Below are 17,933 nucleotides of genomic sequence, written 5' to 3' on the forward strand. Positions count from 1 at the left end.
TTGATTGAATATGATGCCTGTAACGGGCTGTGAAACACTGGTGGATCAAACGCCAAGTACTGCATTCACTGATCAATTATACGAAACGTCTACTGCAAATGTATGAACTAAAATTCATAAATGAATTATTGGGAATGTATACATGTGCTGAACACATGTATTATGTAGCTTAAAGTGAGTGTCTGCTGCCAGTGTCTTATTTAGATACTATACCACCAAGGACCACTGAAATAGAATTTGAAAATCCTACACATGGTGGCTATAATTTAATAATTTACAATTAGCAATTGTTCATGACTGGTCCTGAAAGACTTGGAAATACAAAAAAATATGTACAGACAGACCTTATCTCCAAGAACAGAAATTCCTAGAATCTAAAATAGATGTATAACTAACCATAAAATGACATAAAACTGTCACTCTTTTATATATTGAGAAAAACTGTGACTAATCACACAAATATATTGTATATTTCTCAAGTGGTATAGTCATATTTAATATATTATTTAAAAACATTTAGTCTAATATTTACATATAGACGAATGCTTTAAATCACTAGATTTTATTGGAATATAAAATAGAATAAAGGGAAGCTGTTCAGTCCCCACCAAACGCAGAAAAGAATTGTTAACATCATGCCGCAGTGTTGGTGTTTGACTTTTCCTTTTTATGAATAAATCATACATTTACATCAGATATTTATCCTGTTCTCACTCTGTGGGGATGTGTGACAATGGCAAAATCAGATTTTTTTTTATGTCATGTCAGCTAAACCAAACCAAAAGAAGTGGAAGATAAAAAAATAAATAAATAAATAAAAAAAAAATTTGATGAATTTTGCAGCTTGGTGGCCATAATGGAGGCCCATAGTATCTTTAGTGCAGCACCGGTTGAAAACAACCCACCATGTCTCTGAACTCAAGACTGGCATCTCAATGATGTGGAATAGTGAGTTAATTATTGTGTGATTACTAAATGGAAAGCAACAATCTCATCACAGTAGTGTCTGGTTGGCAAACATGATATATTGGACCTTAACGTACTTGTTTTGTCAAAAACCTGATGTAGTTTACTCTCACAGGAACCTAAATCCTTTAGACATATTTAACCATTATTTACATAAACATTATTTAGCTGAGGTTGCTGAGACCTGTGCGATGGAAAACATCCATTATTGGATTAGACATTGGCTGGTGTACCACACAATGTGTACAGTAAGGACACTTGAAACACCTGTTAGGCACAGAGAGGTGAAGACAAACGCATACTGGCCGAGCTTCAGTGGTCCCACACTTCTGTCGGGTCATCAGTTCAACATCCGCTCACAATGAGTCCTCCTATCTCTCAATCAGATTATCAGTATCCATGTCACTCATTATGAAAATGCCTGTGTGCTGTGACAGTTGCATCTGAAAGAGAGAGAAGAGATGGAGATTTTATCGGTGAGGAGAGGGTTGTATACGGACGGTTAACTCATCACATGAATCAGCTTAGCATTATTTTATCATTCATGAGGACAACCTGAAATATAAAAGAAGAAAAGAATTCATATGATTTTGCCACAGTTTATATTGATTACTAGCCTAGAAATCTAGACGCACCCTAGCGGCAGCAAATGTGGGTCTGGCTTGTCAGGCTAATTGATTACACCTGATTCTCGAATTTTCATAGCAAAATAAAAGTGTAAACTATAAATTATAAAAATTAAGAACATACTCTGACCCTACTCTGTTTACCTGGAGAGAAAAAAACACACACAACTACTTGCTAGCTACACACATTGTGCTTATTGTGACCCATGAGCAGTGTTACTGCAGCTCATTTTACATGTATATACATCTACATATATAGGCTAGCTTTTCTCAGGCAATATAAACCGAGAGACTGCAGATACCCAGAATGACAAATGTAAGTGGTTTACTGTATTGCAATTTAGAAAACATATGCAAAATGAAATAGGTAATACTAATATGAGGAAAAGATCACAATCGATGCTGGGTTTTGATCAGTTGTGAATATGGTCTAATCAGTTCACAATTTGAATTTGATTGTTTTACAGATTAATTAAGGGTGCTCACCTTGGGTCAAAGTGATACTTTCCAAACCCAACTTTCCTCATTTAATCCTGGAAAGTCCTGCAAAAAAGCATTTCTATTGCCTACCATAATGTTCTATCAACCCTGGCTATATAAAGTAAAAACAAAGAACAATTTGGCCCTTTGACCCTTTAATCCAGGAAAAAGGAATGTATACAGTTTCATTTTAAAAATTGTGTCCAACACATCTTGCATATTTTAAATTATAGCAGGATGTACAGTAAGGCAAGTTACGTTTTGTCACAAAACTGCCACAAAACAAAAACCATTACCATATTTTAACATTGTTATTTTCATGAGAAAACCTCCAGCTTAAGATAATTCTCTAGACATTTTTCAGAACATGGTCCTTTTTTTAATTACCTTTTTAATATAATTGTCTTTCTATTTAAAACAGTTAAAACACATAATGCATGAATCCTTCTTTAGATATTCAGACAGAAGACACCAACAAATGTCCACATATCCATTATTTCCCATTTATTTTGAACACATGGGGTGCTTTATCCAGTAGCAAGGACAGACACTTATTCATTCAATCCCAAGAACAGAAATGAGTGATAGCTTCAGTGTATACTTTACTGCATTGAAGGTTTCTCTGTAACAGTTTAAATGTGCCTTTGCCATGTTTTTTTTTGTATGCCAGTGAAGTATTCATGTGACACTGTATGAAGTCACAGAAGCCTGAAAACCTTGAGAAACTTTATGAACGCTTTTGAGAACTCGGAACCGGAGTACTGAAACTGTACCTGATTCACCACAGGGCGAACATTAAAAACCGATAACTTCTGAAAGAACCTGAGATCGTTAATGTGATCACATGAACTGTATGCTACACAGTTCATTTCCAACGTATTGGTATATGTCAATCTTACTTGGATACTTGGATTAGACCAACAGGAAAGCTGTTGTGCTGTTGTCCACATATTCATTTCCACATCAAACTGCTGCTGCTAAACTTGTATTTAGCCATATTAGACTGATACAAAGCTGTGTGAAGGCGGATTGTGCTGTAATCTACGGCGCCTGATAGTGGAAATGATGGCACTTGTCTTACATTAAAATATGAATGATTAATTTTACCTAAACAAGTTTTAATTCTCTTTGCATTGTTTTATTTAATATGTCTATTGTTTTAGGGAAACAGGCTGTGTTTTAAAAGGACAATTCCGGCACAAAACGAACCTAGGGGTTAATAACAGATGTGTAGCCACTCGATCGCTCTCTGGGACATGTTTTCATGCTAATCGAATGTGTTTGTAGCTTGAAACAAGCTAGCGCGGACCGCTGATTAGCTTACAACGCTAGTATTCGGGGCACAGGGAAAGTAAAAACGAAACGCTATTTATACCACTAAAAAGGCTCAAAATATCACCAAACTTCAACGGTAGCATAGTGAGGGTCCCTACATGTTAACCGAACATTGTAAGTGTACAGACAGTTTATTAAAAAGATTTTAGAAAGACCGTAGCTCCCAAGACAGCAGCCGCCTGTACAGGAGAACGCGACTGTCTTTATAATCTCTCTTTTTAATAAACTGTCTGTACACTTACAAAGTTCTCAATGCTTTGGTTAACATGTAGGGACCCTCACTATGCTACCGTTGATGTGTGGTGATATTTTGAGCCTTTTTAGTGGGATAAATAGCGATTTGTTTTTACTTTCCCTGTGCCCAGAATACTAGCGTTGTAAGCTAATCAGCGGTCCGCGCTAGCGTCTTTCAAGCTAAAAACTCATTCGATTAGCATGAAAACATGTCCCAGAGAATGATCGACTGGGTACACATCTGTTATTAACCCCTAGGTTCGTTTTGCAACGGAACTGTCCTTTAAACTTCCAGTGGACTTCTAAAATCTACAGTTAATAGTAATAGTAGTTTATTCTTAGTAGAAAGAAACAGACATACACTTAAAAATAAACTAACAATGTTGAGAAGGGAGAACAAAAACATTTCTGAAGTTAGTCTTAAATGAATCAGTGCAGAACGCTAGGCACACTGTAGCCTAGTTAACAGATGCACCAGAATTAGCGTAAACATTTTCTATATTTGAATTAATCTGTTTTGACTTTATTTTATTCGGAGCTGTAGCATTTTTTTTTTTTTTTAAATATAATTCACAGAATCACTGCTTTCGAGGGTTTAACGATAGATTACAGACTGTAAATCTGTCTGAGACAAACTTGTGATTTTGGGCTACATGGGTAATTTTGACTTCCACTTTACTTGTTTTGACTTTTGTTTTCAGTTCTCCTTTAAACACAGCTTTGTCATGAAAATAACAATTATGACTACACCATTATTTTGAAGCTACCACATCACATACATTCCTTTCCTTCTCTGCATAGCAGTATAAATAAGTCAAAGTTTTCAAAGTATCGCAATAGGACATATCACAATACATTTCTATGAAGCTTTTACCCACAGACAGACAATACTAAATAAAATGTGGAGTAGAGGTTATCATGGTTTCACAGCAAAAAAACAAATATACTTTATCCAACACCTAATCTCTCTCAAGTCAAGAAGGGATGAAACAACATCTGCATTAACTGCACAGTGCTACAAACTTATCTTCCTTCACAGTCAATTTTACAGTAATTCACTGATAAGCTCACTTCAGTGTGTTGATTAAGCGGAGTCACTGGCCTCCTGATTATTTAGGCACTAAAAGAGGACAAGGCTGCAGTCATATAAAGTGTTACTAGTTTGAAGGGAACTGTCAACTAATTTCATGGACCAGTTCGGTCTTGATCACATTAACACAATAGTTTTCTTCAGGCAGCAATGACCGAGTGAACTCTACTTCACAGACTTGGTTGTATTGACCAGATGTCCACTCTGTACTTGTGCAGAACAAAGAGACAACTGGGATGTGGCATAATTTATGCATGATACCAAAACTTGCCACTTTAGCTTCTTCGACATGTTATACAGGGATCAGCTCACAATGTCAAAACCACGTACCAAAACGTTTTTTTTTTCACACAATAAGGGGCTGGATATCGTTTGGTGATTTTGGTAGGTTTAACATAACAGACAGTTATATTCTCTTAAAAATATGAATTGCTATTGAAGTGTTAGATGCAAAAATCCAGTGAATCAAACTGCTACAGAGACGGTACACCTAAATGAGATGAGGATGTTGAGGTAGACTGATAATTAATGAGCATTGGCTCCTTCCACCAGGACACTGGGAGGTAAGAGGGCTGACAGAGAGCATGATACAGCTAGCATTAGTACATGTTTTAGGGAACAAGGGAAATAACCAGGAATAAAAACATTAAAAAGACCACTACTTTAGGTAGATAGTTAGGTCAGTTCTTACTTAATGGAAACAATGGTAAAATATGAAAGAAACGGCTTCAGTCTAACCTCTACAGCACATTGGGCAGAAACACAGCAGCCATTATTGTTGTACTGCAAACGTTGGATCTTTCATACAATGCACATGTTATGTTGTATTTATGTGATCAAACCTTTTTTTTATTTTATTAAACATACTGATAGTTTGATTATTATTTGAATTGTGGCAATTCAAATGGGCCTTTTCAAGGTTATTTGATGCTGAATAAAACTGGATTTTTTTGTAGCTATATTATGCGTTTCCTCTGACATGCTCTGCTTCTCCCACAGGCAGGAACATGTCAAGTTAAACCCAACTCGTGGTCTCAAGTCTAAAAACATTAGAACTTCTATGTAAAATCTAACTTTTAATTGATATCCTCCGTCGTTCTCCTCATGACGACCAGAGTGTGTGAAATCGGGCGGGAATGTCTTTCACAAAGATGTTGTGAAAATACAAGCTGCGCTGCTATTTCTTTTTTTTAAAGTGTAGATAGCATTTTATAAAAATTTAAAATCTGGTTTAAAGATACAGATCATTGGGTTATTAATCAATAGAGTTACATGTTGTATAAACCACTCATGTCACAGTATGCTGCTTTACAAGCAGAGGTGAATATACATAGATATTGCCTTTGAGGATTGTAACAATAGATTTGCCAAATGACGTTTATACATTTCCTTAGAAGTCTTCGTAATCATCAAACACTGGCCTTGAATTTTCTGTGCTGGTTTACTATCAATTTGGTTCATTGGGTACCTAAATAGCACCAAATTCTGATACCCAGCCCACACAAAATAAACATGTGACATTAGCAGAAAATGTGCTTTCAAGATCCTACATGATCTAAAAAAAGTCTTGGTTGTGTACAGGGCTCAGTGTTTCCAAGAGGAAGGAGGAATGCTGGTGGTTACTGTCCTGTTCGGCTCTAGGAGTCGTACTCAGACTGCTCCTCTATCAACACAGCAGGTCGATTGCTTACCCTGCTGCCAAAGTCCAGGCAGGAAACCCCCAATGCAACCAAACAGTGCCATGCCTGCAGACAACAACACAGGAGATAGAAGTCACACTTATGCATGAAATACGTTTTTTAAAAACTAAAACAGTGAGACAGAAAACCTCAATACACTAATCGCAGTCCATTTTCAAAATCTTCAGACTCTAATGGCGTTTTTCCATTACATGGTACCTGCTCGACTCGCCTTGACTGTAGTCGCCTTTTTTGGTTTTCCATTACGAAAAAAAGTCCCTGGTTTCCTGCCAACAGGTAAATTTTTTTAGTATCACCTCCGTCGAGGTTCCAAGAGAGCTGAAGCGATACCAAAAGCTGACGTTTAAACCTTCCGACTTCTGATTGGTAAGAGAGAATCGTCACTAATCACTGCGTCATCATTGCTAGCGACAGACGGGGGTGTCCTGAACAAACCCGCCATTTTTAAATAGTTTAGCCAGCGGTGTTTTTTGTTTTTTTTTGCTGCTTCCAGCTTCTTTTGAAACAAAATTTGTCTTCTGGCTGTGGCAACAGCCACATGCCGAGTCAACAACAACACACCTTCGATGTTCTGTGTGCGTGTCGCGTTAGGTCACGGCAGTTTCCTGCCGTGTCACTATGGCGACCAGCCACGCTCGCCTCAGGAATGAGGCGGTACTAAATCTGCAATGGAAAATGGAGGACGGGGCACCACAGCCGAGTCGAGCAGAGTCGAGCAGGTACCATGTCATGAAAAAAAAAAAGTTTACTCCATCATCATTCTGCAAACAAATACTATTTAATGCATTAGAAAACTGACCAATACATCGCAATTAATAAAACAGTTTTTATATTTATCTTTTTGTAATTATGTTATGGCCATGTTGAGTTTAAAAATCAGATTAACAGCGCCTTTAACCCTGGATTACTGTATCCTTATTACAGCAACATTATGTAACTATTTTACCTTAATATCAGCTTCAAAATCATTTTGATGCTACTCTGACTTGTAACAGGGAGAATGGTAAGAGCTTTGCGAAATAAAAGGCTGCAAGACAGACGTCGAGCCGGCCATCTTGCTGTTGGACCAGCAGGTCATTTTAGCTATGTCTTGTGTCGTTGCACTTGCTTTATGTTTGGCTGTGTTAGCAAAGTTGTGGACTCTCTAGTTTTTGATCCCAAGTAATGTAATCGTAACAAATGCACGTGTACAGCTGTCCATATTTACCACATCGGTGTATAAATTGCCCTCTGAAAATAAAGGGGCACCAAATAGCAGAAAAAACAATGTTAGGCAATGTTGCTTAAGTATGAAGTTTGATTTTGATTTACTTAAATTGCTTTTGTTTGTGCTTGTGTGCTTGTGTATGTGCTCTCACAATTGAAACACATTCAAGTATAAAGATTAGATATGTATTCATTGAAAAAAACACTCCTACAAGTTAGTTTGAAAATTGATATTTAAAAGTCCGTCAGTAGGCAATGTACTATAAACACATCTTTGTGTAAAAAAAATCTTAAAGAGCGAGACAGACTGAAGTAAATAAGATTAATTTAAAGTAGTAACAAGTTTATGCTACTATACTTCGTCAGATAATCATTGTCTGCATTAAAAAAAGCTTACAAAATGTGAAGCCAAAAAGTGTCTGAGAAATGAATGTAGTGTTGCAGTAATCATACTCACCAGGTAGACTACAAAGCACAGATAGGCTATGGAGAGCAGAGCAGCAAAAACATAGAGCAGCACACTGTTCAGCGCCGTCACGTAAACCACCACAAAGTACATGTTGATTGCACAAACCAAGAGGATGACGATGCCTCCGGAAATCTTCCACACCCTAAAGAAACAGGCAGTTTATTTAGACCATTGAGAAACAATGTTTTTTCTCAAACTAACAGTCTCCTGGAAATATGTCCTTCTGACAGTAACACTGAGGAAATTCCTAGTTTGCGTAATCTTGGCCTGTCTAAAAACAACTTCGGATGTGTTTTTTCATAAACAGCATCAAATTACTGTAAATGATCAGTCTACATGTCTGAAGAAGATGAAACGCTCAAACATCGTAGTTCATAATTAACTTGTCTGGAACAGAGTCAATCAGGTCCCATTGAGCAAACAAGTTGCATTTGATTTGTCGATAAAGAACTAAACACAAAGAAATTCACCAACTGGCTGTCGAACCAAAAGAGATCACGTCTTTCACTTCAAACAAAAGTCAGGAATGAATGATAAAGAAACGTATATATTTCACTCACATTCCGTTTGCAAAGTCGTTCATTATGGATGTCAGACTGGTAAAGGTCAGAATTGGGATCAATGCAAACGGTAGCTGTTGAATGGAAAGTCAAGTCAAAGTGAATATTTTTACAGTATTGTGTAAAACACAATAGGACAGAGTAAGAGAAGGTTAATGTTGTAGATTTTTTTGACAGACTTAATTGTGAGGGCTTTCTTAAATGATTCTTCCCGACCTGCATGCTTTGAAGCACGTTGAGGAAGTCGTTCATCCCTGTCAGATGCTCAACATCCTGAAAAATGGCTACCAGCAGTGTAGGTATGATGGCGACGGAGCGGGTCAGCAACACCCGAGCAAAACGGGACCATCGTAGGTTCAGGAAACCCTTTGCAAACACAAAAGTAAAAAACATGAGCACACACACTTTTCTTTGTTTTAGCATTTCCAGGTATATGACCAATAGGAACTCTTACCTCCATGACAAACTGCCCAGAGTAAGTGCCTGTCATGGTGGAACTCTGTCCAGCTGCCAGGATCCCTATCGCCCAGATGTAGAGGGCTGCAGGCCCAAAGACACAGCCCAGGACCACTCCCTGAACAAACAGACATACCCACAGAGAAATGAATTATCTATCATCAGTGGTTGAAACGCGGGAGGGGGAACGCTGTTCAAGGAGTAAAAGTCGGTATGGAATATTAATTATTTTTTCATTGTCTGTTATTTGTCTTTTACAGAGAGGAAGACAGCATGAGAGCAGCAAAGCAGAGAATAGTAGGAGAACATAAGTCTCATGTCATCGACATATTCATACAGTACATCAACATTTTTATGTAGCTCTGATGGTAGAGTAACACTTGAAAAAAACAGTCAAGCATCCGACTCTATCGATTTTACCAGAATATCTTACATTATTGTGCCGCACATGAAATGCAGTTGAATAGCATTTATTTAATTTGAAAAAAATCTGAATGTAAAAACATCTTTGGTAATTATCTTAATTTTCCAGAATACCTCAGCACCCACAATCATGCACATATTGCATAATTTCCTGTTAGTATAAAATGGTTAGGTATGTTGACTTATTGTATACTAACTGCAAAAAAACAGCACAATACAGATTAGCATACAACATATACTACACACAATTAGTATGTAGCATGGAATTGGGACACAGCTCAAATGTCTGCCATGAAAAGATTAACAGGCACATGTGCTTTGTCTCTTTTCCATACTACATAACTAATTGTATGAATAGTATAGAATTAGTACTAAGTACTAAAATAAATATATCAACAGGAAGTGAAAGTACTAACAGGAAGTGATGTTATATGTCCTCTTACGTCAATACAACTGTGATTTATTGTTGTTGTGGTGATGACCAAACATACCCCTTTGTAGATGTCCACCTCCAGTGTGCCGTTGTTGAGAGGGAAGAGACCTGAGTGAGGGCTGCCGGTTGCATTGCACTCCTTATTCTGCAACCAGGGACACACACACATAATAAACCACAACTTAAAGCTCTGGACACTGCGTGTCAGCAGTACTTATCAGAAAATAATTATTCCACTGTGTTTCCATATGAAAGACACAGGCTTCAGCAGTAAAGAGGAATGGATTCTTAATACTGTACACCCACCATTTCAATATTGGTTTTCCCGTAGAAGGCCTGAGCAAAGACTGCTACGACAAAGACGTTGATGAGGAAGGAGACGAAGAGAGCGACAGTTGACTCGATGAAGTAGTACTTGTTGGCTTCCTTTAATTCTTTCTTATTTTTGCGATCGATGTCCCGAGACTGGTACGTAAGGAAGTAAACAGAAAAACTCTCAAATTTCATCAAACACCCAAAAGTCTGCTTTAAGAATGTTTTAAAACTGCATTCATACTGCTGAGCTTATGGGTATAATTCATACTGTGTGTCAAAATGTATACTTTGTGTCAAACATTGACAAATATGCTGTAACTTTTGTAAATTGTATAAAAAAAAATATGGATGGGACGGCTAATCAGTTTATCAAAAATGATTGACAAGAGTCAATCTGACATAAACATGTATTTAGAAATACTCTAGAATCTTAAAAAAAAAAAAAAAAGTCTTCACTGGTTTCTGTGTTTGTCAAAAAGTTCTTCAGGTTCTCCTAGAGTCAGTGACAAGTTCTAATATGCTTTTTAACCTTGACCAGCGCTGAGTGCAGGTAGATGTTGTGGGGCATGATAACGGCGCCTACGATTCCCACTGCCTGCTCCAACTGCGGAGGCCCACAGCCGGCACAGTACGGCACGAACATCCCCTTCAGCAGCTCCCCTTGGTCTGGACTTACCAGCACGTACTACAGACAGGCAAAACAGAGTCAAACATGTCATGGTGTCATAAACGTCTTGGCAAAAACTCTGAATTATATTGGAAATTGCAAGGTCATATTACCTCGTAACCAAAGCTCAGAGCCATTACAGTGATGAGGAAGCCAAAGAAAGCTTCAAGTTTCCTCAGGCCTACAAGGAGATACAAACTGTATCAACGCTGAGATGCACAGCTTCTTTAGACATTGATTGATAAGTAAGTGATGGTGCATCCGTACCGTATTTGTCTAGAAAGAGGAACACAAATGTGTCTGTGATGGTGATGAGGACTCCTGCCCAGAGTGGAATCCTGGAGGAGAAAGAGAAGAACTACAGTAACTCCGTCCTCACCATCATCAGAAATATACTCTATGTAAATCTCTAAAAATGTTTGCAGTCACTTTTCATGGACAAGCAGTGAAGAAGGTACCTGCCCACAGAGAGAAGGTTGAAAGCTATGGCACAGCCAATGACCTCCTGCATGTCTGAGCCAATAATTGCCAGCTCCACCATCAGCCACAGGATGATCCGAGGAACCTGAAAAAGAAAAGAGATTTTACACAAGTACAGTCCCACGCATAAAAAGGTAATGTACAACAAGAAAAGGGAAGTTAATGTGTAATGAGAGTAGGGAATGCTCACTGTGGGATATTGGCGGTTGCAGACTTCAGCCAGGTGCATCCCAGTGACGACCCCGAGGCGTGCAGCTAACCTCTGCAACAGCAGCCCAATGATAGTGGCTCCAAGGAGCACCCATAGGAGCTAAAAAAAGAAGGATACAATCAGTTTTTCCTACTTTTGTAATACTATCCTACTATGGACTACTTCCTATACGGGAGTTTTACTTGGGCAGACTGCCAAATTTAAATAATAGCTAACTGTGTAAATTCTTGCTCATGTTAACATTCAAAACTGGCATTTCTTTTTAATAATACAATGGAAATAATTATGATGGAAATAACAATAACACCTTTATGCAGTATATGCCTTTCCTTAGAGAAATATTTTGTGTCACTCCTCTAAGACACTAACACTAAGAGAACAAGCCGCATTGTCATAGAAAATATGACTAGAAGTACGGCCATTTTGCTTTTAAATTAAAATAATGACACTTTTATGGAAAAGGGGAGAAGATATGTATCGGTGTGACGAGAACAACAAAAACCTGTGGAACCACTTCCTCAAATGCGGAGTTAAAAAATAAAAAAGCTAAAATAGATACCAATCAAGAGGACACTGAATTATGGTTCACATTTTGTCCTAAACCCACACCCATTACCCAGCAAAGTAAACTTGCAGAACAGCAATGTTTTGTTTAAATGTCTAGATTAACATGGTTTTTATACTGTATATCACCTTAAAGCCAGCTGTAGCTCCAGACTGCAGGTCAGACTCAATGTTCCCTGGATCCAAGTAAGCAATGCTCATCAGAAACCCCGGTCCGGTGAATGCCCAGAGTTTACGGAAACTGAACACCTGAATAGAGGGACAGCAAAATGTCATCATTATTACCTATGTTGTAATTTGATTAATATAGTATTGTTTCAATTCCAAAAGAAAATGTGTTTTGATTCCCAAATCTAACACATTCTAATAAACTGTCCAACAAGGGTTAAAAGGATTATACTTGAGCTTTCAAACTGATAAACCCAGCTACTACATTCTGTACATGATTACAAAATTTAAAACTTCAGTTTTGCTGCTTATTTTAAACAGCGGCTGTGAGACAGTACCTGGCTGACATTCTCGGGAATGGCCACCTTGTCTTCAAAATATGTGGAGAAGGGTTCATCCTGGGCCACTGGTGAGGGAGAGATGGCGCTGTACTGGTTAGTCTGGACTCCATCCTCCTGAGGGGAGTCTTCTAACAAAACCAAAGAGGAGAAAAACTAAAATTAGTGATGAGAGAAGAGTAAGAGTAACGTAAACAGAGAAAAAGTGATCCACTGCTGGAACACTAATACGTCTTTCCATCAATTCCACACTTTCTGTATCTCAAGGCAGGTGCCATTATGGAAAAACCTGGAGCTCCTACTTGCAGTTCGGAACATCATTCTGATCAGTTATGATAACTTTTCACGGACCCATTCAAATGCTGAAATTTTCATGGATGTGACACAATTACTGCAACAACGTGCTGTTGGCCCTGCAACATGATTTGAGTGACCTTATTGTATATTATGGCACCTGCAATGTATTGACAACTTAATAAGAGAACCTGAAGTAGCCAGATGCAAATCAAAAGCATAATTTGCTCTATAAAACTCTTTATATCATGGAAATGAAGAATCATTTCTAGAGATCCGCTGTGCTACACGACTAATACTTTTGCAACTGCAACCTTTGCTGCTTTTCAACAAATCCATAACCAAACTTTCCACATCAAGTTAAAAAAAAGAGATTAAAAAAAAAAAAAAAAAAACTTTCTTCTGAGCTAAACTCAAATTTTGAATTTACGTTATAAAAAGAAAGAAAGTGGGATCTCGCTAAACTGAATTTTCTTTTATAAATTAGGCTGCCTTCTAAAGAGAGACCAGTGAGATTTAATGTAGCAGATGCAGAACAGCAACAGCTCTGCCAATAAAAAGAAACCAAACCATAACTTGAAAGAGCACAAAGCACAAGCGCTATTAAATCTTTAGTCAGAGTATCAGAGACGTGTCTGTGAAGGAGCTTTACTGCATACACTTAAAGATTAAGCCATTTGAGCCAGTTTAATAACCAGAAGCAAACATTGTGAAAACCTCACTGCTGATAAGCAAAAAGCAATTCAACCTCGCTTTCAAAACTGCTACATAAGTGATTTAGTTAAATTTACATGCATTTGCTCAGTCAGTAATAACCTGTGATTTGGGCCACGTCATTCAAATCTTAAAACCAATGACTCCATCAACATCTGTTATAAGATTAAAGAAAAAGGATTACAAACAAAAGACTATTCAATATTTACAAGCTTAAAAATCTACCAGTAAACAATGTGTACTACTCACTGAGTTTGGACTTTTCATTCTTTTCTCCCTTCATCTCCAACTCACAGCTGATCCCAAAGTCCACTGTTCCCTAACAGTGACTCGGCTTTTATACGACAATGCCTTAATCATCAATTTTCTCCGTTAGATGTCACGACGACATCACGTTTCTATAAATCACCCGCAAAGAGAGGAAACTGCCCTTTACACTTCAACGAATCACACAGCACCACACAGGCAGTGATAAAGTTCACAAAAGAAGCAAGGAAAATTAAAAGCATTTTGATTCTTAAAGAATTCCAAGGAATGAAGAAAAGAAATCTTCCTTTATGTAAATATGTTGAGTATGAGGTTTCAAAAGTTAGACCGTTAGGCGCTTTGGTTACATGCATCCAAGACAAAATGTTGTTTTAAGCTGCTCCGTCAACATGCATACTGACCCAGAATGTGTATTGCAGCCTGAGCCGAATGCCCAGAGTGTTTAACGTTGGAGAACATGGCAGGTGTGTCTGTAATGTGATGGTCATGTTTCTGTTATCTTAAGCAGTTACCTTCGAGGAGGTCTCCGTCTTGCTCGGCCTTCATCAGGGCAGGCTGAGGGATCCCTGGGAACTTGAGGGATGAATATCAGCCTCCCTGGAATAAGACAGTTACAACGTTAACAAGTTACAGTAACAACAACAGTTACATAATCTGAAGGTGCATGAAAGACATGAAAGGCAAAACAGTAATTATCACGCAAGTGACGCTTTGCTCTCTAAACTAACAAGCTTAGATGACTGGTTTTGTGTTCCTTTGTTGGATTGTCAAAGAAACTTCAGGTCTTTTCACATGAGGAACAAACAACTTGAACATAAGACATGACTGTGCAAAACCTTCCCCCATCAATAGCAACAGAATTCACGAGTCATGCAAATGACTAAGCAACATTAACAGCATGTGAGAGGTCACTCACTACATTAAAGAGAAGCATTAACAGGAAACCTTGAGTTGACCACTGGCGTCTGGAATTTCACTTCCACCTCATGAATCCTTCCTCTCACACACAGGTTAACTTCTTAACTAAACTAAACTTACTACCCAAAAATGAAATAGAACACCTCAGTCCAGCCAGAGAACTAGATTTTATAACACCACGTTCTGTGATACAGAGAGTGTACCTCCTCTAAAAGCACATGACTATGGGACCATGTGAGGTATAAGACGAGCTGAGGTAGCAGACGGAGCAGCTTTCCAACAGTCAAGGTTTCCATCGGAGTGCCACTTCCTCTGGTTTACAACTTAACACAAGGTTCTTTGTACCTGTGGTACTTTGCTTAGTAGCAACAATTAATTTAACAACATTTGAATTATACTATCAGTTACCAGCAAAATGAGCGGTTTCTTGTATGAGAACCACATAAACCCCTAAAACCTCATATGTCAAAATTAATCAACCTTTCCACAAGGCAAGAAGTTATTTTGAAATGACCTATTTTTTTTTACTAGGACTATCAAAATAAGGTAACTTGTTGTTTTTTCCAACAATACATTGAACTATATAACTCTCTACTACGCCGAAAAATGATCAATTGTCCACATCTCTTGTAACCGTCTGTGCTCCTTTTTTTCAGGTTTAAACAGAACATTTTTCAGTTGCGATAAGAGAGTGTCAGCTAAAATGCTTATGTTGACAAGCTGCGCAGTTAGAGGCAGCTTTTTGTTTCAATTTCAAAAAACTTGTTATAAAATGTAATGATCATTCCACAAAACAAAGATACCAAAGAAAGTTATATATCACATGGCCGCGGGAGTCGGGACACTTCAGTTTTCTGCATCTCTTAAGGCACACGTGTCCTCTTGTGGCTGCAGTCAGCAGTCACAGTTAGTAAATGAACACACTAGAAATAGTACAAAATGAGGTTTCAAATATGATATTATTGTGTACAGTTATTGTGGCTCATAAAGACACATGACCAAAACCAACCATCAGCTATGATCCTGAACTAGTACAAATTATCCTACAGTTTAATACCATTGTCATTTAGACATACATGGTGATGACGGGTGGTTCAGGTGCATCAGTTTGATTCAATCATTTTTCCCAAACTCAATCAAGTCCAAACAGCTCTCAAACGACCATGTGTCACACACCACCATAAGTACTAATCGACATCCCTGTTAAACACACCCTTCTAATAACAGTTTATTCAGTCAGCCTTGTTGCAGGGTTCAACACAAGGAAGTATTTCATCTTAACCTGTGAAGCCAGTGGATCGCAGGTTTACTTCCTCCTAACATAAACTCACTAACCTGAAGATAAAATGAGAGAATAATAACATCCTTTTGGAGGATGGTGGAAGTGATCTCACTAGATCAGATCACCATCACTCACGATGTAGCACTAATCTTGTCAAACACCATGTTTATGTGTGGTGATAAAAGAGTTAGACTCTGACTATGTTTTCCCAGCAGCAGCTAAGAATTTGCATTATTCAATGACAGCACTCAGTATAAAGTTCAGGAATTAAAATGTATGTCATCAACTGCATGATTCATTTTGACTTTACCAAATGTTGTAAAGTTAGATTGGCCAAGGTTGTACATGTAAATTAAAAATTGGTAAGCCTAATAAGAAACCACATTACTTGATCATCCATTCATCCAACTTCTCCAAAAAGCCTTTGCCTCAACAAACACGATAGAGGCCTAATCTGCACAGAACAGCTTTTACAAATCACCAAATCTATGACAACTCCCAAACTGGCAAATTATCTCTAATGTTACAATCCTCAAATTATGGCCCTTGCAGGCTTTTATACCCCATGCAAAAGGAAACATAAACTTCAACACAATTATGCCAAAGAAAACTGATTCAAAATGTTAGACAAGAATCCTACATGACAAACTAGAACTTCTTCCTGAACTAATACAAAAACATTCTTGCTATTTAAAAAAAAAATTTAAATGAGAACTCAGCAGCTCCACAAAAATATAAAACCCTCCATCTCTGACACCAACACTGCCATGTTTAACACAATAAGCATTCAGCTGTTAGGTTAAAAGAAAGAGTTATCTCTGGCTCTGTCTAACCAGGAAATTAAAAAACTTGAAGAACATGCACACACCTCGGATATTTGTTAGAAGGAGATATAGAAGATATATAATATATAAGATATTTGTTTCCCGTGTATTCCATTCACTGTTACATTTCAGCAACTAACACCTTAAACTTGCCTGACAAATGGACAGAGGACCAAATTCAGTTAATTTAGCTAGGGTATGGCTGTCAAATATCCTACTCTAGTAGAGTAGGGGTTTCCAGCACAATATCATGTAGCTAAGGAAAGCAATATTAATGGCTCAAAACTCCAGCAACACTTGTACTATTAAGAACAGCATGTTGTCCTGTATAATACAAGTTACTCTGATTATGTTTAAATAATGTAAATTTTTTGACACGATTTTACAAACTCCCAGAGTAAGTAACGTTAGTAGTAAAGAGCTAACCTGAACTTCAACGTTTGACCTCTCGTCTTGATAACTTAACGTTAGCTACATGGTGATACATGAAATCAAGCCTGTCCGCTAACTAACGGTGTATGTGAACCAGAGCAGCCTTCATCACCTTTAAACCCAAACATAAACCCTGGTGCGCCAACACTGTCGATCTAGCTACAGTGTGATAGAGCTAACAAGTTCCCATGGTGTGTTAGCTGTCCTGTTGGATCTGCTAACGTGACCCTTATCAAAGTATAAAAAAAAAGCCCTTACCTGGGTATACTTTATGGGAGGGTTAAATTACAGTTTGTGTATTGACGATTAAAGCTGCTTTTAAACTGACCCAATATGTGTACATTTAAAGGTAGCTAGCTAAGTAGCACGTTATCAAGCTAAATTCTGCCAAAGTCGTATCATTTTTCCGTTTCAACTGTAAGTTTAAGACTCAATGCGCATGTGCTATAACACAACTGTTCTGATTGGTCAATGAGTGAGC

The 17,933-nt window shown here is 37.8% G+C and overlaps 1 protein-coding gene across 3 annotated transcripts; it reads right to left on the bottom strand.

The window, feature by feature from the left end:
• Nucleotides 1-546: 546 nt before the first annotated feature.
• Nucleotides 547-17,883, bottom strand: LOC144516715 (natural resistance-associated macrophage protein 2-like). Of its 3 annotated transcripts, none has more exons than XM_078248247.1 (17): nt 17,711-17,883; nt 14,509-14,593; nt 12,722-12,852; nt 12,345-12,464; nt 11,631-11,750; nt 11,419-11,525; nt 11,228-11,298; nt 11,074-11,141; nt 10,823-10,978; nt 10,285-10,443; nt 10,037-10,123; nt 9,121-9,240; nt 8,883-9,032; nt 8,667-8,740; nt 8,095-8,248; nt 6,423-6,476; nt 547-1,409 (listed from the first exon to the last, which is right to left on the bottom strand). In XM_078248247.1, the coding sequence occupies exons 2-17, from the start codon at nt 14,540-14,542 to the stop codon at nt 1,338-1,340; spliced, it is 1,677 nt and encodes a 558-aa protein (XP_078104373.1). In that variant the 5' UTR covers nt 14,543-14,593; nt 17,711-17,883; the 3' UTR covers nt 547-1,337. The 3 variants fall into 3 exon arrangements, with proteins under 3 accessions (XP_078104373.1, XP_078104374.1, XP_078104375.1); XM_078248248.1 differs by lacking the exon at nt 17,711-17,883 and adding an exon at nt 14,913-15,004; XM_078248249.1 differs by lacking the exon at nt 17,711-17,883 and adding an exon at nt 13,979-14,127 and having other exon boundaries at nt 14,509-14,597.
• Nucleotides 17,884-17,933: the final 50 nt, after the last annotated feature.

This window comes from Sander vitreus, chromosome 4 (genome assembly GCF_031162955.1).
Source record: "Sander vitreus isolate 19-12246 chromosome 4, sanVit1, whole genome shotgun sequence".
Classification (NCBI taxonomy): Eukaryota; Metazoa; Chordata; class Actinopteri; order Perciformes; family Percidae; genus Sander; species Sander vitreus.

What these genes read in the sequence shown, in the direction of transcription:
- LOC144516715 (XM_078248247.1), bottom strand. Translation starts at nt 14,542, where the DNA reads ATGAAGGCCGAGCAAGACGGAGACCTCCTCGAAG. An exon ending in AGACGGAGACCTCCTCGAAG is followed by an intron (nt 12,853 to 14,508) that starts GTAACTGCTTAA and finishes TGGTTTTGTTAG; the next exon opens with AAGACTCCCCTCAGGAGGAT. An exon ending in CCTCTTTCTAGACAAATACG is followed by an intron (nt 11,142 to 11,227) that starts GTACGGATGCAC and finishes ATCTCCTTGTAG; the next exon opens with GCCTGAGGAAACTTGAAGCT.